Source organism: Cannabis sativa, chromosome 5 (assembly GCF_029168945.1).
Source record: "Cannabis sativa cultivar Pink pepper isolate KNU-18-1 chromosome 5, ASM2916894v1, whole genome shotgun sequence".
Classification (NCBI taxonomy): domain Eukaryota; kingdom Viridiplantae; phylum Streptophyta; class Magnoliopsida; order Rosales; family Cannabaceae; genus Cannabis; species Cannabis sativa.
The window spans coordinates 22415390-22436197 of record NC_083605.1 but is presented as its reverse complement, the minus strand read 5'-3'; the positions used below and the strand labels follow the sequence as shown (position 1 = coordinate 22436197).

Below are 20808 nucleotides of genomic sequence, written 5' to 3'. Positions count from 1 at the left end.
TCTCTAGTGGATCGTCGCAAAGGCACTTGTTCTTGAGGTTGTTGAGTTTGTACCTCTGGGGTTTGATTGACTATGTTTGGTTGCTCTTGATCTAAAACTTGATCAATATTAGGATTAGAATCCCGAACATTGTCAAAAGCAACTATTGGAATAGGAATCAACTCATCTTCAAGAGAAGTGGGTGATTCTAAATCCTCCTCAAAAACAAAGTCTTTAACCGTATTTCTCCCCCCAAACTCAATATCCTCAAAGAACTTTGCAGTTCCCGTTTCAAATATATTTTTTACTTTGGGATCATAAAACTTGAAACCCCTGGATCGTTCAGAATATCCAATAAAGTAGCTGCTCAAAGTTTTGGGTTCCAGCTTCTTTTCATTTGGCCTATAAGGCCTAGCCTCAGTTGGACATCCCCAAACATGAAAGTGCTTAAGACTAGGCTTTCGCCTTGTCCAAAGCTCATAAGGTGTTTTTGCAGCTGCTTTAGTTGATACCCTATTCAAAATGTAGGCTGCTGTCTTAAGTGCCTCTCCCCAGAGTGATTCTGGTAAGGTTGAATGACTGATCATACTCCTTACCATATCTTTAAGAGTACGGTTTCGTCTTTCAGCAACACCATTCATGCTAGGAGATCCTGGCATAGTGTACTGTGGGACAATTCCACACTCCTCTAGATATCTGGCAAAAGGTCCTGAACGTTGTTCACCTAATCCGTCGTATCTACCATAGTACTCACCACCACGGTCAGACCTGAATTGCTTTATTCTTTTGCTAAGTTGATTCTCAACTTCAGCCTTAAAAGATTTGAACACGTCCAACACTTGGGACTTTTCATGAAGTAGAAATAGGTACGCATATCTTGAGTAATCATCTATGAATGATACAAAATATCGTTGACCATTCCAAGAAGGTGTAGGAAATGGCCCACAAATATCTGTATGTATCAACTCTAAGACATCTATAGCTCTTTTCGCACCCAATTTCTTTGTTTTGGTCTGTTTGCCTTTGATGCATTCAATGCAAACATCAAAGTCTGAAAAATCAATTGAATCTAAAATTCCATCAGACACAAGTCCTTCAACTCTATTTCTAGAGATGTGACCTAACCGTTTGTGCCATAAGGAACTTGATTTTTCATTATCCATTTTACGCTTAGTACCACGTGATTCCACATTCAAGGTTTCATTATAGGAAGCAACGGTGTCAAGCAAATATAAGTTGTCATAAACCATAAGAGAACCAGTTCCAACAGTATTTGAATTAATAGATAAACTAAAGCAATTATTTCCAAATGAACAACAATAACCCAATTTGTCTAAACAAGAAACAGAAACCAAATTCCGTCTAAATGACGGTACAACAAAAGTATCTATTAAGTCCAAATAGTAACCAGTACTTAACAACAACCTAAAATGCCCTATTGCTTCCACATTTACCGACTTGCCATCTCCCACATAAATGCTTCTTTCAGCATCATTTGGCTTTCGGTAACTCAGGCAACCCTGCATAGAAACACTGATGTTAGTAGTAGCACCGGAATCTAACCACCAAGTGTTTCTTGGTACTGAAGCTAAATTTACCTCAGAACAGACCAAAGTAAGAAATGTACCTTTCTTTGCTCGCCATGCAATATACTTAGCACATTCCTTCTTCATGTGTCCTTTCATGTTGCAAAAGAAACAACCATCATCACTGTTGGTTTGAGTTTGTTTCTTATGTGCAGGACCTTTATCCTTAGCAGCCTCATTCTTTCTTTTCTTGCCCTTATCTTTAGAGGTGCTTGCCAAATGAGCACTTTCAGTCTTCTCTTGCTTCAATCTTTCTTCCTCTTGAACACAAAATGAAATGAGCTCATTAAGAGTCCATTTCTCCCTTTGGCAGTTGTAACTGACTTTAAATTGACTGAATTGTGGAGGAAGAGAGATAAGCACTAAATGCACAAGCAAGTCATCCGAAAGCTCAAGCTTTAGTGCCTTCAACTTTGAAGCAAGGTGAGACATTTCCATAATGTACTCCCTTATGTTTTCCTTGCCCTTAAACTTCATGGAAATAAGTTTCTTTAAAAGAGTACTTGTTTCCGCCTTATCGCTTTTTGCAAAGCGTTTCTCAATTTCAGCAAGGAAAGTTGTGGCATCGGTGACCTCCTCGGACACCGCACCCCTAAAAGCCTCAGGTATGCCGCGCTTAATGATCATAAGACTCATGCGGTTTGAACGGTCCCACTTCTCATAAATCCTCCTTTGCTCGGAGGTACTGGTATCCGTAAGAGAAGCAGGACGATCCATCCTTAATGCAAGGTCAAGATCCATGCAGCCAAGAACAATAAAAATGTTCTCCTTCCAGTCCTTAAAGTTATTACCATTAAGGACCGGTACCGAATTAAGGTTAGCAGATACACTAGCAACAGCTGAAAAGAACAATACAATTACATAAATAACATGCTCATATAAGAATCCAAATAAAACAATAAATTCAAATAATGGTTAATCCCATCTCAAGATACCAAACACAACATTAATATTAAGTCTTTGGACAGTAATATTAATTGTAAGCGGTACTCTTGTTGTAGTGATCAAACATTGACAATAAATTATGTCAAACAATATGCAATCTTTGGACTAACACATTGTTCACACAAAATACCTTATAATTGTCACACATTTATCACCACAAACATGCATGAAATTCATCCAAATATTAACTCACCTTTGGGTTAATTAATAAATTTATGAATTACATACACACAATTATCATAATATTTTTATTAAATTAATCTACACAAAAGAGATCACTTTGGTGATATTTTGTTTCAATTAATTTAACTAAAATGTTATATATCCTTAATAAATTTTTAAACCAAAATTTGAATTAATTGTTACTGAATTATTATTATTATTATATATTTTAATAATAATAATAATAATAAACATAAAAGAAAGTACATTCACGCATAACAAGCAGGTTTATATATATATATGTTGAGTCGCAGAAAATGAAAAAACATATATAATCAAAACTTACAATCGCAGACGCATATACATATCAATCTTGGCAAATCTTTTCCAATCGCAATATATATATGAACGATTATAAAATTTTCTCACAAATTTAATTCCACACAGAATTATACATATCCATTCGGTGCAATTAACGATTGAATTAGGAGTCCAACAACACATACATATATGCATATACAGTATATACAGTAATCAAACGATTACAATCAAAGCAAATATATTTATATTCGGCTTGAATACTTAACTGAATATTCTAAAAGCAAATAAAATTTAATGAAAGATCAATAGCACTATAAATCCTCAAGAATTAATTGAGGGATGCTCTTGATACCACATGTCAAAAATACTGTAAATTTGTATATAGCCCTAATTAATTCAAGAGAATCAAACAATAAAATTAAGGAATAGCGGAAGCGTATCGGAGTCCATAGAATCGACCTTTAAATGATCTTTATTGGTATGATCTTCCAATTTGCATCAAAACCTTTCTCTGAAAGTTTTTCTCTTGGTGATGAGGATACAAGAGTGGAAAGATACGATGCAAATGGGGACCATTACCCGTTATATTACCAACAGACAAACCTGTTGGCAATATTTTTGACTATTTCTATTTGGCCCCTCATCAATATAGAAATTGTCTAATTGGTATCCACATATTAAAATCATGACAATCATGCCCTTAAGTCATAAACTTTATTCCAAAATAGACCACATATATTTGACTTATTTATTTGATGACCCAACACACAATTTATATATACAATTGTGACCCCAATTATTTTTAACATTTAAAACCACACTAGACAACAAATTCAAACTTAAAGATATAGGATTACTTTGATTCTTCCTTGGTCTAGAGATTTTCTATGACTCTAGTGGTATATCGATCTCTTAATGACCATTCACCATCCAATTACTCAATGAAACTGGTTTTCGTATCCCATCCTTATTGGCAAGCTCATTTATTTTAGTATTACGCAGCATGGTATATGCCATAAATAGACTAAGTCAATACCTTACCTCACCTCAAGTACCTCATCTCCAAGCTACTAGGGTTGTTCAAAAAATGAAAAAGTCGCCCAACTCGAATAAATTGCCTAAACCAAACCGAATAAACCGAAAAAAATACAACTCGAATAACTTTTAAAAAAAAATTCAAACCGCCCAAATGAATATATTTGGTGGGTTTAATATTATATTAACCCGCCTAAATAACCCAAATAAACTAAGTAAACCGATTTACAAATTTTTTACTAAAATTATTTATAACATAATATATAAAGGGTGACTATTCAATGGTTACATTTTTATTGTAACCATATGGTTACATTTTTTTTTAACCTGTAATAGCAGGTTACTAATAGGTAGACTTTCCTTTTTTAGATTTAATTAATTATAATTAACTATTTTCTACATTCCTTTTTTAGAATTATTTAATTATAATTAACTATTTTCTTAAAATAATTAATTAAATATTTAACAAGACCTCTTTTAGCAATTATTATTTATATTTAAATCCTTACTTGAATTATTTTAATAATTAAGCCATTTAATTATAATATTTACAATAAAATTTATTTTTTTTTACAAAAATTAAACTTTTTTTGACACAAATTAAAATTCTCTTCTTATAATAAATTTTCAAATAATTAATTATTTTTAAATGATATTTAATTATTTTGTTACAATTATATGATCTAAGTATGAGGCCTCAAGCTAATCAATCGATAACAAGTGCAACCATTTTTTTTCTAAAAAATCCTTCAACTTATTTCATTTTTTACTTTTTAAATATTTAAATAAAAAAATTAAATAATTAAGTGTAATAATTTAAAATTAAAATTACAAGTATAATAAAATTTAAATTATGAAATTATATGTGTATAATTTTAAATTATAAAAAGTTTTGCTATAAAATTTTAAATAATTTAAGTATAAAAAAATAAATTGCTAAAAGATCCTTATATAGTAATAAATTACAAAAAATTAATTAATAATTATAATTAATTTAATTTTAAAATATAATTAATCTTAATTAAAGTTTTATAAGGAAATAAATGATTAGGTCACTTTCAGGTTACAAGTTATTTATTATTTATTTTTATTTAATTTCCAAATTAATCACAACCATTTAATAATAATCCAATGGCTTAAAAAAATGTAACCATGATGGTTACAATAAAAATGTAACCATTGAAACTTCTTCCAATATATAAATTATGTTTAACAGTTAAACTATTTTACATTTAAAGTTTGTATTGTATAGTGTTTAATTGAAATTTAGAATTTATAGTTGATAATTTTGATTGTATTTGAATATTGAAGTTAAAATTTGGAATTTACATATGAGCATATTTTTTTTATTCTATTTATTGAAAAATATTGTTTAGTAATTTAATGTTTATTCAATTCATATCTATTTTTAACATTAATTTAAACTATAATTATTTTAATCTTGAAAGCCATATATTATACATTTATTTTTTTAAATCAATTATTTGAACACCAAAATCTAACATCAATGAAAAAAATAAAAAATAAAGATCGGTTTAAACGGGTTAACCCGACCAAATCGATAAAAATCATTAGGTGGGTTACAGTTTTTTTATTTTTTCATTGGACGAGTTACAATTATATATTTGCAACCCGACATTTATATTCGGTTGGTAAAAATACACTATAACCCGACCAAACCGACCAATGTACACCCCTACATGCTACACACCATATCTTGCAATACTTAAAAGGTACTCTAAGACAAATCCTTCATTTCCTTGCTTCTAGCACTCACCAAATTTAAGCATATGCTGAAATGCTTAAACCAGCATGTCACATCCAGTGTACATTTTCCAGGTTGGCATTTTGAACTTGTGGGACAACACCAGGAGATTGATCTTAGGAGAGAAAGGGGTTCCACGTGCTCAGTCCAACTCGAGATCATTGTTTCTCTGCCCGGCCATGCCTTGGAACATACTCTTTAGTTCGTCTTCAGATCATTTCTAAGATCATGAGTCGTCCCCAACCTTTCGAATACAGAAACGCCTGGCTGTCTCAGTGATTGATTAACTTGGTTGACAGGTGGAATGGCACCGTTGGCCTAGTTGGAACCATCGGGTATGACTTCTCCTGATGAATTACTACACAAGGTCTGCCCAACTAATGCTTGGCCCACAGGCGGAACCTGTGACCAAAGATTTGGTGGCTGACCATTTATAGTCTGGGAAGTATTCATCGCTGGATCTTCGTCTGCTTCGTCTGTTTCTAGTAAAAACATATCTACATTTCTAACCCAATTTTTACTATACAATTAACGATTCACATCCATGTAAAAAACTAACCATTCACAATATATCACATATATCTATAAATACACAATATCCAACACAATATTTAATATATGTAATTATAGATATTGCTCTGGTACAATTTGTAGGTTTTTAGGGTTCATATTAGAATCGCTGTGGCAGCATAAATTAGAATTATGTTTAAAAAAATTATGTTTAATCTAATATGAACTATAAACTCCAAGATCTCAAAACAATTAGCATAAATTAAATATAAATACATGAAAAATAATTTTACCTCTTGATGCCTATTAGGGGGTCCTTGTTTCTTTTTGTATATAAATTCGATCATCAAACCCAAAGAAGTAGTAGACTTGTTGAAGAGTTCACACCACATTTTTCAGATTTGCCTCAACACTGAGTATAAGAGTAGGCTTATATATTTAGTATGATGAACAAATTTTTTTTGCTATAGTGTTTACTCAACTCATGAGACACTATAATCTGAGATGAGAGAAAATACCACACACAATAGAGAGAGAGAGAGAGAGAGAGAGAGAGAGAGAGAGAGAGAGAGAGAGAGAGAGAGAGAGAGAGAGAGAGAGAGAGAGAGTATTTTGTCACTAGGTTTTAGGGTTGAGAAAATATATTGTATATCTTATATATTATTTTTCATATATACCTTTGGCTATAATCTATATATAATTATTAAAATCCTTTTTAATCCTTTAAAATAAAAAGATAATGTTATTTTTAATTAGAAATTTAAAATCAAAATTAAAAAATAATACCTTATAAGTGAATAACAAGATTCAGTTATATCTTATTATTTTATATTATTTTTATTTAAATAAATTATCTGATAATATATTTTTAATTTTAAATAATTAAAAGATAATTTATATTTTATTTGATTTAATTTATTTAATAAAATAATAAAAACAAATTAATTGGGCTTTTATATGTCACCTTACACCTGTGGGCCTAAGCTCTACACTGTGAACCATATTTTAAAATTAAAAATTAATTTCTCAATTTTGTCACTAATAAAATCTAATATTTATTTTGTAATAAATAATAATTGAATAATTCTCATTAATCGCTTATTTAATTAGGATTAAATAAATATTATTTTTCACTAAAATAATATATTTCTCCCTTTAAATATTATTTAAGCATAATATTATATTTAACTAATTAATATAGATTTATCAAATAAAACTAAATAGTTAAATAGCATTTTAATTATTCAATTCATAATTGATATAATCATTCACAATAATCCTAAAGAATTCTTTCTTATAGAAAAGGGTGTGTTTGGAAGTAACTGTGTAATTATTAGGTAGGGTAATTACTAGGGTGGTAATTACACAGTCTAGTAATTACACTATATTTTAAAATGCAATGTGTGTTCGGATATGAGGTGGTAATTACATATGAATTCCTAAATATCTTGTTTGGCAAAATAGTTAGTAATTACATGGAAAAATAATATTTTTTAGTAGGTAATGTTTAATATGGAAAGTTTTTAGTAATTACACAGTGTAATTACATTCAATTCTCATGGGGGGTCATGAGAATTGGAGAGTGTAATTGGAAGCCCTCAATTACTTCCAATTACACAGTTACAGTGTAATTACATGGTTAGACAAACATGCTAAATTGTGTAATTACCTCTAATTACACACAAATCCAATTACATTGTGGCTTTCCAAACACACCCTAATTCTTTCTCAATTCATTCGTCAGATTAAATATTCCCCTGTACAGTGTTGTATAGAGGTAATTTGGACACCATGAACCTATATATTGAAGCTCCAATAAATACTTGATTATTATTAAATTCTTCAATAGAGTAATCTGGTTTACTAATTCCATTATTACTCCACTATAAATATAGAATTGTACTCTTTGACAATATATAATTATATTTACAGAATTTTTACTTATAGTCTATTGATATAATCAATATAAGTAGTTCGCTTTCAAATTATTATTTCATAATTAAAGTTGGGCAAAAATATTTTTTTACCCTTTTAATTATCTCTTGAATTCCTTATGTACCATTAATTCAACATGGACAATTAATCTATAATCCGATTATAGATTTTGATCCAACTGTTAGCACTCCACAAATTAACACTCTAAGAAAACTAATATTAGATCCTCATGGTAAGCTTGGATTCCATTATTTTATAATATATTCTCAACCACTCATGTTATTAAGTTCTCAAAATAAAAGTTGTAGGAATCATATTCTCTGAGAAACTTTAACGAGTGAATAAAGAACTCAATGAATACAAGGAATTCATGTATACTTAGGATTCAAACTAATCTACTAATAATCATCATTGTAATATAGATAACTCTTTCATGATAAATGACACGTTAATGAAAGCCATTATTACATATCGGTCCAATCATGTATAATCAAAATTATACACATTCCATTCATCTCCATATGTGATCGAATCAAAATCGCACATACTAGAGTATAGTGCATAGTAAACCAAATGGTTTTTCTTGACGTTTTTAAACAGTCGTTTAAAATATTCTTGTCGGTTTCTATAACAGTCGCCAATATGACCATCGTAAAACGGGCAAAATAGGGGACTGTTAAAAGCTGTCGCTAATGTGGACTTCCCGATCGTTTAAAATCGTCGCTTATAACAGGGTATAAGCGACGATTTTAAACCATCAGGAATGTAAAAAAAAAAAGAAAAAAATATAGATTTTTCTCCCATTTTTTTCCTACATTAGCTTTATAATTTTATCTAAATTAAAATAAAACAACTAATTAATTTTGCTACAATAGCAACTAACTTTAAAATACATTAAATTTATATTATAACAAAATAAATATATATAATAAAGAAATAAGTATATAAATAAATAAATGTAGTTATGCCGAGCTCGGAGAGAGAGAAAGAGAGAGAGGGAGACAGACGGGAGGTCGTGGTGGTCCGACGTATGAGACGGAGATAAGAGGGACACCGACGGGAGGTGGTGGTGGTGGTCCGAAGTATAGTGCATAATAAACCAAACTTGGTAATTCTATATTAAAGATTCTGTACTTTAATACACTACCAACTTATTTTACTCATATTGCATAATCTTAATTCTCTTATACTACTTTACAAGAACATACCTTCCCTATATGAATATAAAATTTTAGATATATGTTGATTATACTTCTATAATTAACATATTCATTTATCTTATATTTATATTTCATATATTTTCTAACATATTTTCCATTAAATATTTATTTTTATGGCGTAAACCCTCACAATATTTATATATATATGTTGTTTACTAAAGTGACAGATACTAAAAGAGATGAATGCGCATAGTCTCAATTTTATTATATTTCATGCATGTTTTTGTTTGATTGTTCACTACTACAAAAATAGTTTTTCTGGACGTTTTTAAACAGTCGTTTAAAGTATTCTCGTCGATTTCTATAACAGTTGCCTATACGACCGTCGTAAAACGGGCAAAATAGGTGACTGTTAAAAACTGTCGCTAATATGGACTTCCTGATGATTTAAAACCGTCGCCTATAAGAGGGTATAGGCGACGATTTTAAACCATGAGGAATGTAAAAAAAAGATAAAGAAAATACAGATTTTTCTCCAATTTTTTTTTCCTGCATTAGCTTTATAATTTTACCTAAATTAAAATAAAACAACTAATTAATTTTGCTACAATAGCAACTAACTTTAAAATACATTAAATTTATATAATAATAAAATAATATATATAATAAATAAATAAGTATATAAATAAATAAATGTACTTATGCCGAGCTCGGAGAGAGAGAAAGAGAGAAAGGGAGACAGACGGGAGGTGGTGGTGGTCCGACGTATGAGACGGAGATAAAAGGGACACCGACGGGAGGTGGTAGTGGTGGTCCGAAGTATAGTGTATAGTAAACCAAACTTGGTAATTCTATATTAAAGATTCTGTACTTTAATACACTACCAACTTATTTTACTCATATTGCATAATCTTAATTTTCTTGTACCACCTACCAAGAACATACCTTCTCTATATGAATATAAAATTTTAGATATATATTGATTATACTTCTATCATTAACATATTCATTTATCTTATATTTATATTCCATATATTTTCTAATATATTTTCCATTAAATACTTATTTTTATGGCATAAACCCTCACAATATTTATATATATATATATATATATGTTGTTTACTGAAGTGACAGGTACTAAAAGAGATGAATGCGCATAGTCTCAATTTTATTATATTTCATGCATGCTTTAGTTTGATTGTTCACTACTACAAAAATAGTTTTTCTTGACGTTTTTAAATAATCATTTAAAGTATTCTCGTCGGTTTTTATAACAATTGCCTAGACGACCGTCGTAAAACAGACAAAATATATAGGCGACTGTTAAAAACTATCGCTAATGTGGACTTTCCGATGGTTTAAAACTGTCGCCTATAACAGGGTATAGGCGACGATTTAAAACCATCAGGAATGTAAAAAAAGAGAAAAAAGTGCAGATTTTTCTCCGATTTTTTTCCTGCATTAGCTTTATAATTTTACCTAAATTAAAATAAAACAACTAATTGATTTTGCTACAATAGCAACTAACTTTAAAATACATTAAATTTATACAATAAAAAATAAATATATATAATAAATAAATAAGTACATTAATAAATAAATATAGTTATGCCGAGCTCGGAGAGAGAGAAAGAGAGAGAGGGAGGCGGACGGGAGGTGGTGGTGGTCTGACGTATGAGACAGAGATGAGAGGGACACCGACGGGAGGTGGTGGTCGTCCGAAGTATGCGACGGAGAGTAGAGGGAGACCGACGGGAGGAGGGGTGGGTGGTGATTGATGGACGAGAGAGACGAGAAGAAAGGGAGATCGAGGGAGGGAGGAAGACGGCGAGAGAGGAGGGCGATAGTGTGGAGCTGTGTGTGGGGTTTTGGAGAGTTAAGATTTTTCGTTTTAGGGTGTGGAAAATGGAGAAGAAATAGGTGGGCATGTGGGAAATAGAAAAAAGTAGATGAGCACGTGGGAATACTACGATTTGTTTATTACGATTTTCAACCGTCAGAAATACTAAATTTTTCCCGACAGTTTCAAATAGTTACTTTATTGTTTTAGCGACGGTCCTCGAAAAAAATCGTTTTTAGGAGTGTCACGAATTCTGATATTTGTAGTAGTGGTTATAATGGTTATTATTGTATTAAACGTCTTCAAAGTCAAGTAATATGTAATATGAGTATATATGACTATCCTATGGATATGATATTGTTAGTGTTATAGCTGATTGCTTTATGAGTTGGATAGTGTTATGGTAGTTGATTATCTTGTTAGTGAGAGAATATTAGACTTACTATTATGGACTAATATAATCATAATATATAATTTCATAACCACAATTATTAACTATGTGTCTAATGTTGTTTAATAATCATTATAGGATGGTTAATAGTCACTAAATGTATTAAAGGCACATGAAAGTACCCTTATAACTATACTTAATTGGTCTACTAAATTATATTCTACCATTAATTAAACTAATTGGTCCTATTAGACCATAATCCCTTAGAGTTAAAAATGTGTGATATATACAAGAGAAATGTTCAAAGGTACCAGCGGTGTCTAGTACCCTTCTATATGTCAATATTGCTATTGATCCAAATAAGTATGAGGTCCCATATAGTTTAATATAATAAATTTTAAAGAGTATCGCTAGTTAATCGCAAAGCGATATATCTAAAGATGTTAGACACCACTAGTGGTGCCCAATCAATAGCAATATTCTATATACAAAGTGTAAGTGGGTTTAATTAATAGTAATTATGTGGATAGAAGAAGGAGACTCTTCCACATTTCTTTCTCTAGTATTTCTCACTTACCTTGTATTGATCGCATTAGGAATTCTTGATGTCAAATGGCTCATATGGACAATATGGCTTTAGAAGATACGTTGTTATTGTTGATGTAATGCCCTAAACAAAGTATTGTATCGTGGATTATATTTATTAGCATTGTTAAGATTATTTTTTTGGCATTTGTGATTATTATTTAATGGTGAGGAATTTAATGCTCATATGCTGTAATACTGCTTGACAATAACCTCCTTATATATGGTAATTATAGAAATAGAGAGGAGTTTTCATAAATGTGGTACATGGGTATGTGATGCTCCCAGCTTGGTCGCCTGGTTGGGTCCCATAAGTGTGAACTTTTGGTTGGTGGCATACTATTATCAAACGCACTAAGCTGCTGAATTTATGCTTGGCATAGTCAATGCATTGAGTGAAAGGTTTTCCACCAGTTGACGGGAAAGTAATAATAGTAGTGTGTAGTGTAGCTGTGTAACTGGACACATATAGTCAAGCATGGTCGGTCGTCCAAAGATTGCAGCTCAGTGGTGGGACACTTCACTATATTTATTTATGTCATTGTTTTTGTAGTGAACACGCTTGGAATCAGATTCCTCATTTATATCTCACCTCAATAACATTCAACAATTTTCATTTTTTTCTTCAAACAATCTAAAGATATTTTTCACTCTAATTATTGGTTTCGGCCGTGTTCGCTTTAAATACTATAAAATCGTGGAAAAATTGGGAATGTTTTCGTATTAGATTTTTTCGAATTAGGTTAAGTTTGTATAGTGACATAATTTGACGAACTTTTTGGACAACGCAATTTGAACCTATTTCCCATCACAAAGCCCTATAGAGATGTTGATATTAATATTAAAGGGAACTAGAAATAAAATTAGGAGATTTTTCACAAATATGAAAAAAAAAACTATATAGCATAAAAAAATAATATAAATAGATATAGAAATTAGGTAGTTAATGTACGGGGACGGGGAGTGCAAGCCCCGCCCCTATCCTCCGCTGAGCAGATACGAGGTAGGAAAATACCCATCGATAATGGGAAATCTATCGAGTATTCATTAAAACAAAACAAAAAAAATGCAATAATTAAAAATAATTAAATTTAAATTAAACTAATATTCTCACAAATATTTATTATGCCTTCATCATTCATAGAAGATTACAAAAAATATAACCCAATAGAACATAAAAAATAAATTTCTCTCAAAGTTTGATAGTCACATATATAGTAACCATATATATGGTACGAAAAAATCAGAGTATTACGTAAACACTTGCATCATATATCTGGATAATTTCTTGATAATACTATGTACGTAATTAATAATTTTCATTATGAATGATATATATATTATATAAACGTTAAAAATTAAAAAGAAATTATACATATATTGGGATTGGATATGGTGCGGGTACGGGTAGTATTAAAATTGTCCCCCAATACACCGCCCCATTCACCGCCAAGTCGAGGAATCCCCACCACATTAGGGGCGGGTCCCCATGGTTACTCATTCTCGCGGTATAAATTTCTATCCCTAAATGCAAATGATAATAAATTTTATGATTTTTTATTTGGTTTCCTAGATTATGTGTTATTCGTTTACTTAACTAAAAATAAATAATACACAATAACTCAAAAGCCGATTATAATTAAAAAAAAATATTTTTATTTTTACACTGTAAAACTTCTTTTTTTGTGTTTTTTCCAGAAATCCACATAGCAACAGACATAACAACCAACGATGCAACTTAAATCACAATCAAAATTCACATAGCAACTCACATAGAAACTACCGGAGTAACTCACACCGTAAATTTTAAAAAAATAGTTAAAAAATAATATATGAAATAATTTTCTAAAAAAATAAGAGAGAATTAGTTCCAAAAATATTGATACATAAATAAAAGGAAAATTTACATTATGGTACGTTAATAGTAATTTATTTACTTAATTAAACTTTGTGATCTAATTTAATATAAAATATTACCTTTTATTATACTGTTTGAATTTTAATTATTTTGCTTTTATAATACAATAGGTGTTAGGTGCTGACATCATGTATATTACAATTTTAGTGGCTTTAATTTTATTTATTTTTTATTTTTAAATAGGGATTGTAGAATATAGTCTTACTTTAGATAATTCTTTCTTATTGAATTTTTAAAAAATATTTCTGGCAACACCATAAGTCTTTTGGGCTAAACAGTAGTATCATCACAATCTACATTTTATGGTAATCATTTTGATATATAGGAAATATATATTTTATCGTCGTCATAATAATTTAAATAAACTATATAGTTGCTTATAGTACTAATTAAATGCTCATTGATTACCTTTTTACAAAAAAACTTTATTTTAGTTAATTAACTCAAGTTTATGTTTAAAAGTAGAAAAAAAATTATTTTAATTAAGTGACTCAAGTTTATTTTTATAATTGGTTGATTAGTTTAGGTTATATGTGAGATATAAATTTGTAATTCTTTTTTAATTTATAGGTGGAATTTAAATTAATGAGTCCTAAAATTGTACATTATTTGCTATATTATAAGTTTTTTGTCTTGTTGATTAATCGGAATACATTTATATATAATTCACGTTTTATGATCATAAGTTCATAAGTGACTAAAATATGTATTATGTACTTAATATATTATATAGAATCATTTATTAATATATGCAAGCTTCATAGACTAGTAAAATTTATTGGCGTATATCATTATGTTTGATTATAGTTTACTCTATTAAAAAATATAAAATGTTGTTCCAACAAACAGAAACTAGTAAGTTTATTGACATATATAATGGTAGACTATATGAAATAAAATAAATTGTCGTTCCAATATATGAAAAGAAAAATAAAAATTTGTTTCAATATGCCAAAATAAACTAATAGATTTATTAGCATATACGATGGTATGCTACATACAAAAAATGTAAACAAAGAATATAAATTTGTTTCAATATGCCAAAATAAACTAATAAGTTTATTTGGCATATTTGAGTATATGCATATCTGATTATAAGATATTTAGTCTAATCATCATCTTTTTATTTTAAATTGATGATTTTATCAAAAGTAACCAATTGGTATCTTATCAAAATCATAACTAATTGGTCTAAAAAAATATGTCTTATTAGTAATGATTTAAAAGTTATTTGTAACTCTAATCTTTACTTAATTAATCAAAATGTATATATTAATTTATACTTAAAAAACATATAGTTTTTTAAAAGCAGTTTACTAAAATGGTAGTTTACTAGATGACAACTCATTATTTAATTAGAAAAATAAACTTGAAAGTTATTCAAATATATTAATATAACCGAAATAATTAATTAATCATTAAAATGTATACATGTAAGTTTTAGAAATAACCAAAAAATATCTCAAATTATATAATATAAAAGTGATAATATTTTTGTAATTGAGATTTGTTAAGTTATTTTTGTAATTATTTTATATCTTATGTATATTTTTGCAAAAAAAATCCTAAATAAAAAAAGAATCCATTTTACAACAAAATAAGTAAAAGTAAATAATACACAATAACTCAGAAACCAGTTCTAATTAAAAAAAATAAAATAAAAGAGAATATGAGTAAAAATATACAGCACACAATAATTGAGACACTGATTATATAACTAATAAAAATAATCTATATATTATGTTGGTCAAATTATGTTGTAATGAGAGCATATGTAGGCAAGGGAAATTATAGTAAATGGCCCCAAATCATAGAAGTATGTTAGTTTATGTCCTCTTTTCAAAAAAATATAGCAAATGACCCTAAATCATAAGACTATGTTAGTAAATGTCCTTATTTCAATTTTTTTTTTTAATTTTTTTATGTTTTTAGAATTGGAAGCAAATTATTTAAACATTATGGTATATCTATATTAGTTTTGTTAAAATCTTTTTTATTTTAAAGTTATGTCAATTTTTTTAATTTCTTATGAGTTGTTTTGGGTTGTTGGTATATAGATTTTGTTGTACAATATATTTCTATTTTTTTGTATGGTATATTATTTTTAGATGATATTTATTTTTTATTATGATATGCATAATAGTGGTATATAATTTTATTAGCATAATAAAAATATTTTATTGTATGTATATAATTTTATTGCCATGCTACATATATTTAATTATTATTTTTATATTTTTTGATTGTATGATTATTTATTTTAAATATTATTTTATTAGTTTTTATTTTATTATATACAATGGTCATGATATATATATATTTTAATTGTGGTATATAATTTGGTTAGCATAGTATACATACATATATATATGTATTAGTAATCTATATTTTTATTATTATTATTTTTTGTATATATGTTTTGGTGTATGGTATATGTATTTTTTGTTACACGGTATATAATTTTTTTAAATAATATTTAAGTTTTATTTTCTATTGTACTTTTGTTGACATGATATATAATTTTATTAGCATCCTATATATTTTTATTTTTATTTGTTGTTATTATTATATATATTTTTATTGTAAGGTATATATTTTATGTTATATGGTATATAAGTTTTATTGTATAGTATATCAATTTATTTTAGATAATGCATGTTTAGTTTTTATTTTAGTATACATAAAGGTGATATATAATTTTGTTAATATGATGTATATAATTTTTTTTAATAATATTATATTATTTTGTTTTATTTTTTATTGTAGGTATATACGTTTTATTGTATGGTATATGATTTTTGTTGTTTATAATATATTATTTATATTTAATATGATATTTAGTTTCTATTTTATTGTATATAAATTTTTTGGTATGTATTCATATTTTAATGGTGATATATATAATTTTGTTAGCATGATATATATATTTTTTGAGTATTAATTTAGTATTGTTATAATTTCTTTGTGGTCTATAATTTTATTACTACGGTATATTAATTTTCTGTAGTACGATATATCTAATACTGTTGTATATATTTAAATGATCTAATATATTTATTTATTTTTGTTACAATATAATAATATGCAATACTAAAAAAAATTATGTAACTTAATTTTGTTATTATATATATTTTATTAAAAAAAATATGTGATAAATCTATTTTTATAATTTTTATTAGCTAATTTATTAGATTTGGCCATTTTCTTAACTGTTTTAAAAAGTGGACATTTATTAACTTAGTTACCAAATTTAGGGCCATTTTGCATCTCAGCCCAGCAAAAATTAGTAGCTTATTAATTAGTGTTTCAATTACATTTTTTGGTTATATATGTGCATTAGTACAAAATAAGTCCTAATGTAAGAAATAGTTATTTTTGTTATAATTTCTAAATTATGGAGATTTTATTGTATTCTGAGTGTGCCGTACATGTCACTTATGATTTTTGACTTTTTCACGTTTTATGCTCGATAATATTAGAACTTGACGATTTAGTCATTACAGTCACTTAGATATGGTTTAGTATCCAAGGTTTAGCAAGTCAAGATTACATCGATCATGGATATAGAACGATTGCTGGCGGTGATTCACGAAGGCTTGGACGATTGATGCTATAAGAATTTTTCTTCCCTTTTTTATGTTAACCTGTAATTAAATTTATTAACTTGTTAACACTTAGACTAATTTTAAAATATTTGTGTAATATAATTGTGATTTTTTTAATTGCTTCTATAAAATTAATTTATGTATATTAACTAATCATAAAATTAATTTAGTTTTAAAAAATAAATAATTAATATTAAATCATATTTATTATAAATTAACAAATATATAATTAAATAAAATAAATTTCTAAAATAATAAGAGGTTTTAAACTTAAAAAAATTAATTATTACGGGTTTGGCATCAATTTTTAAGCTTTTAACGTCAGTTATTAATACATATAGTTATTTGTATATAATTGACGGCATAAAGTATATAGCGTCGATTATTATGAAATAACTCACGTCATACGGTACTTTTTAGCTTAAGTTGTTTTTAATTCTATAGCGTTGTCTGAATCAGCGTCGGTAGCGAATTTCGTCAAAATTGACACTGAAAGACCTTAAAAACCGCCTCTAAAGGCCAGATTTATAGTAGTGACACTACATTTCAAAAACAAAACAGGATTACATTTTCTATAGAATTCGTACTTGTATAAATTGTAAAACCTAAGGATACACTTAACTGAAACCTTCAGATATTATCAATATGGATTACAATTTATGAATGCATAAATCACATTATTCATGAAATAGAAATGAATATTGTAACTTATAATACAATCACAGTAGCAATCATCGAACTCCTTTTGAAGATGAAACTAGATTCCTCCATATGACTATTCAACAAAGCTTCTTTGTTGTTGAGCTAAGCGACATTTCCATTATAACTATCCTTAAGTTTCTTGTGTATACGTTTCTTTTCACTTTCAACCTAAAAAGCAAGAACACAATACACAATAAAGATAGAGAGATTATACAAATGATCCAACAACCCTTTTGAAAACGTGCTACACACGTTGACTAACACAAAACTTAAACCAAAAACAGCTTTAACAAACAATCATGATTTGGACAATAACTGCCATATATGTAAAAAGATAAAAGGGAAGGAGAAAAGGGAAGTACTTTTTTCTTTGCTATAAGAGAAATGAGAGAAGAATTGAAAAGCAGCCTTGTGTTGCTTGGTAGGAGGATGTAGTTGAAAGAAGGGAGCCATTTTCAGTTGTACAATACTTACACTAGAGTTGACTATTATCACCACATTTCTCTACTTTCTCCCACTTCACCCTCTTACCAAACACACTTAGTACTAGTTTTCATTTTGTTTTCTCAAGCTTGCTCTCAGAGTCCAATCTCCATGAGGAAATTATGGATCTAACAAGCCATAAAGCAAAAAAATAATTTAGAAACTTGAGTGGTTATTAGTAACACCCTATCTTCTAGCTGTTATAGTTTTTCTAGGAAAAACAACACTGCACCAACTCCATATTTTGTCAACAGGAGAAAAAAATACGATGTAAAAGCCTTACCTGAAGATAGAATACAATCATGGCCTCTGAGATTAGTTATAGCTGGAATGAAAACTAGGAAACAGTCATGGCCTCTGAGATCAAACTTGGGGATGGCCATATGGGTCCGAGATAATGTGATGGAGGTTGGTTGCCAGGGAGACGCTGAGAATGAGTCTCGATAAACAAGATGACCTTGAAAATATCATTTATGGGTTCTGGGCAGGCAGGGGGTTTCGCAAACTGGAAATATATCGAGAAAACAAAAGTAATAGAACATCAACACTGATAGAACACCGAAACAATTTAAAGAAAAAATGAATTACATCTTTACATACGACATCTCTATCATAATTATCACCACTGTTAGGATCAAATAGAACATCACCGGTTGCGAGCTCAAAGCAAATGCAAGCAAAAGACCACAAATCCGTAGAAGTTGAGTACTTAGAATGAAAAATCACCTCAGGACATCTATACTGTCTTGTCTGTATATCAGTTGTAAATTGTTTATATGTCCAACAAGAATTTCTAACATCCACCAGTTTGCATTTTGAGATCGACATCTGAAAGGAGTTTCTGCCTTGTTGTTAGGTTCCCTCTTCTAGCACTTTTATTATTTTCCTCATCATTATCCTTTGCCTCTTTGTCAGTTTATCTTTAGCTTCATATCTCTTTTCTTTTAAGTCAACACAATCTCACCTTGATTTTACACTCTTAACAGGATTCTCCACGCTCCTGGATGGAGATCAGGTTTCTGGCACAGAGACTCGAGAATTGGCCGCGTTTTTCTGGAGTGTAGAGTTCGGGGGGCTATGGTGAAATTAGGTGTGAAGGCAGTCGGAGTCTACGCAGAAGGTGATACGGAGAAGTTGAACTCAGGTCTGGGAAAATATATGGAGGTGATGGCTTGGGGAAGAAGGCAAAGGGGGCGAGAGACGAGAAAAACAAGGGTCTGAATATTGAGTTTCTTTTTTTATTTATTTTTATTTTTTGTTGAAATGCTAATAATAAATTTAAACAAAAACTTCAATAATTAATACATATATAGCAAACCACTTAGGATTAGGTTACATTTATTTGACATTAAAATAAAGAAAAAATAAATGGTAAATTCCTAGAGTTGAGATGCAAAATGGCCCTAAATTTGATAACTTAGTAAATGTCCACTTTTTAAAAAAATTAAAAAAATGGTCAAATCTAATAAATTAGCTAATAAAAATTATAAAAATAGATTTATCACATATTTTTTTTAAAAAAATAGATATATAAACAAAATTAAGTTACATAATTTTTTTTAGTATTGCATATTATTATATTGTAACAAAAATAAATAAATATATTAGATCATTTAAATATATACAGCAGTATTAGATATATCGTAGTACAGAAAATTAATATACCGTAGTAATAAAATTATATACCACAAAGAAATTATAACAATACTAAATTAATACTCAAAAAATATATATATCATGGTAACAAAATTATATATATCACCATTAAAATATGAATACATACCAAAAAATTTATATACAATGAAATAGAAACTAAATATCATATTAAATATAAGTAATATATTATAGACAACAAAAATCATATACCATACAATAAAACGTATATA

The 20808-nt window shown here is 28.5% G+C and overlaps 1 protein-coding gene across 1 annotated transcript; it reads right to left on the bottom strand.

Annotated features, from left to right (window-relative positions):
• Positions 1 to 1325: 1325 nt before the first annotated feature.
• Positions 1326 to 2812, bottom strand: LOC133037847 (uncharacterized). Its single transcript, XM_061115512.1, has 2 exons — positions 1607 to 2812; positions 1326 to 1499 (listed from the first exon to the last, which is right to left on the bottom strand). The coding sequence occupies exons 1-2, from the start codon at positions 2304 to 2306 to the stop codon at positions 1471 to 1473; spliced, it is 729 nt and encodes a 242-aa protein (XP_060971495.1). The 5' UTR covers positions 2307 to 2812; the 3' UTR covers positions 1326 to 1470.
• Between the last annotated feature and the right edge of the window lie 17996 nt (positions 2813 to 20808).

Coding starts and splice junctions, on each gene's coding strand:
- LOC133037847 (XM_061115512.1), bottom strand. CDS start 2,306: ATGGATCTTGACCTTGCATTAAGGATGGATCGTCCTGCTTCTCTTACG. Junction 1,500..1,606: donor TGCATGGCGAGCAAAGAAAG/GTACATTTCTTA, acceptor GTTTCTATGCAG/GGTTGCCTGAGTTACCGAAA.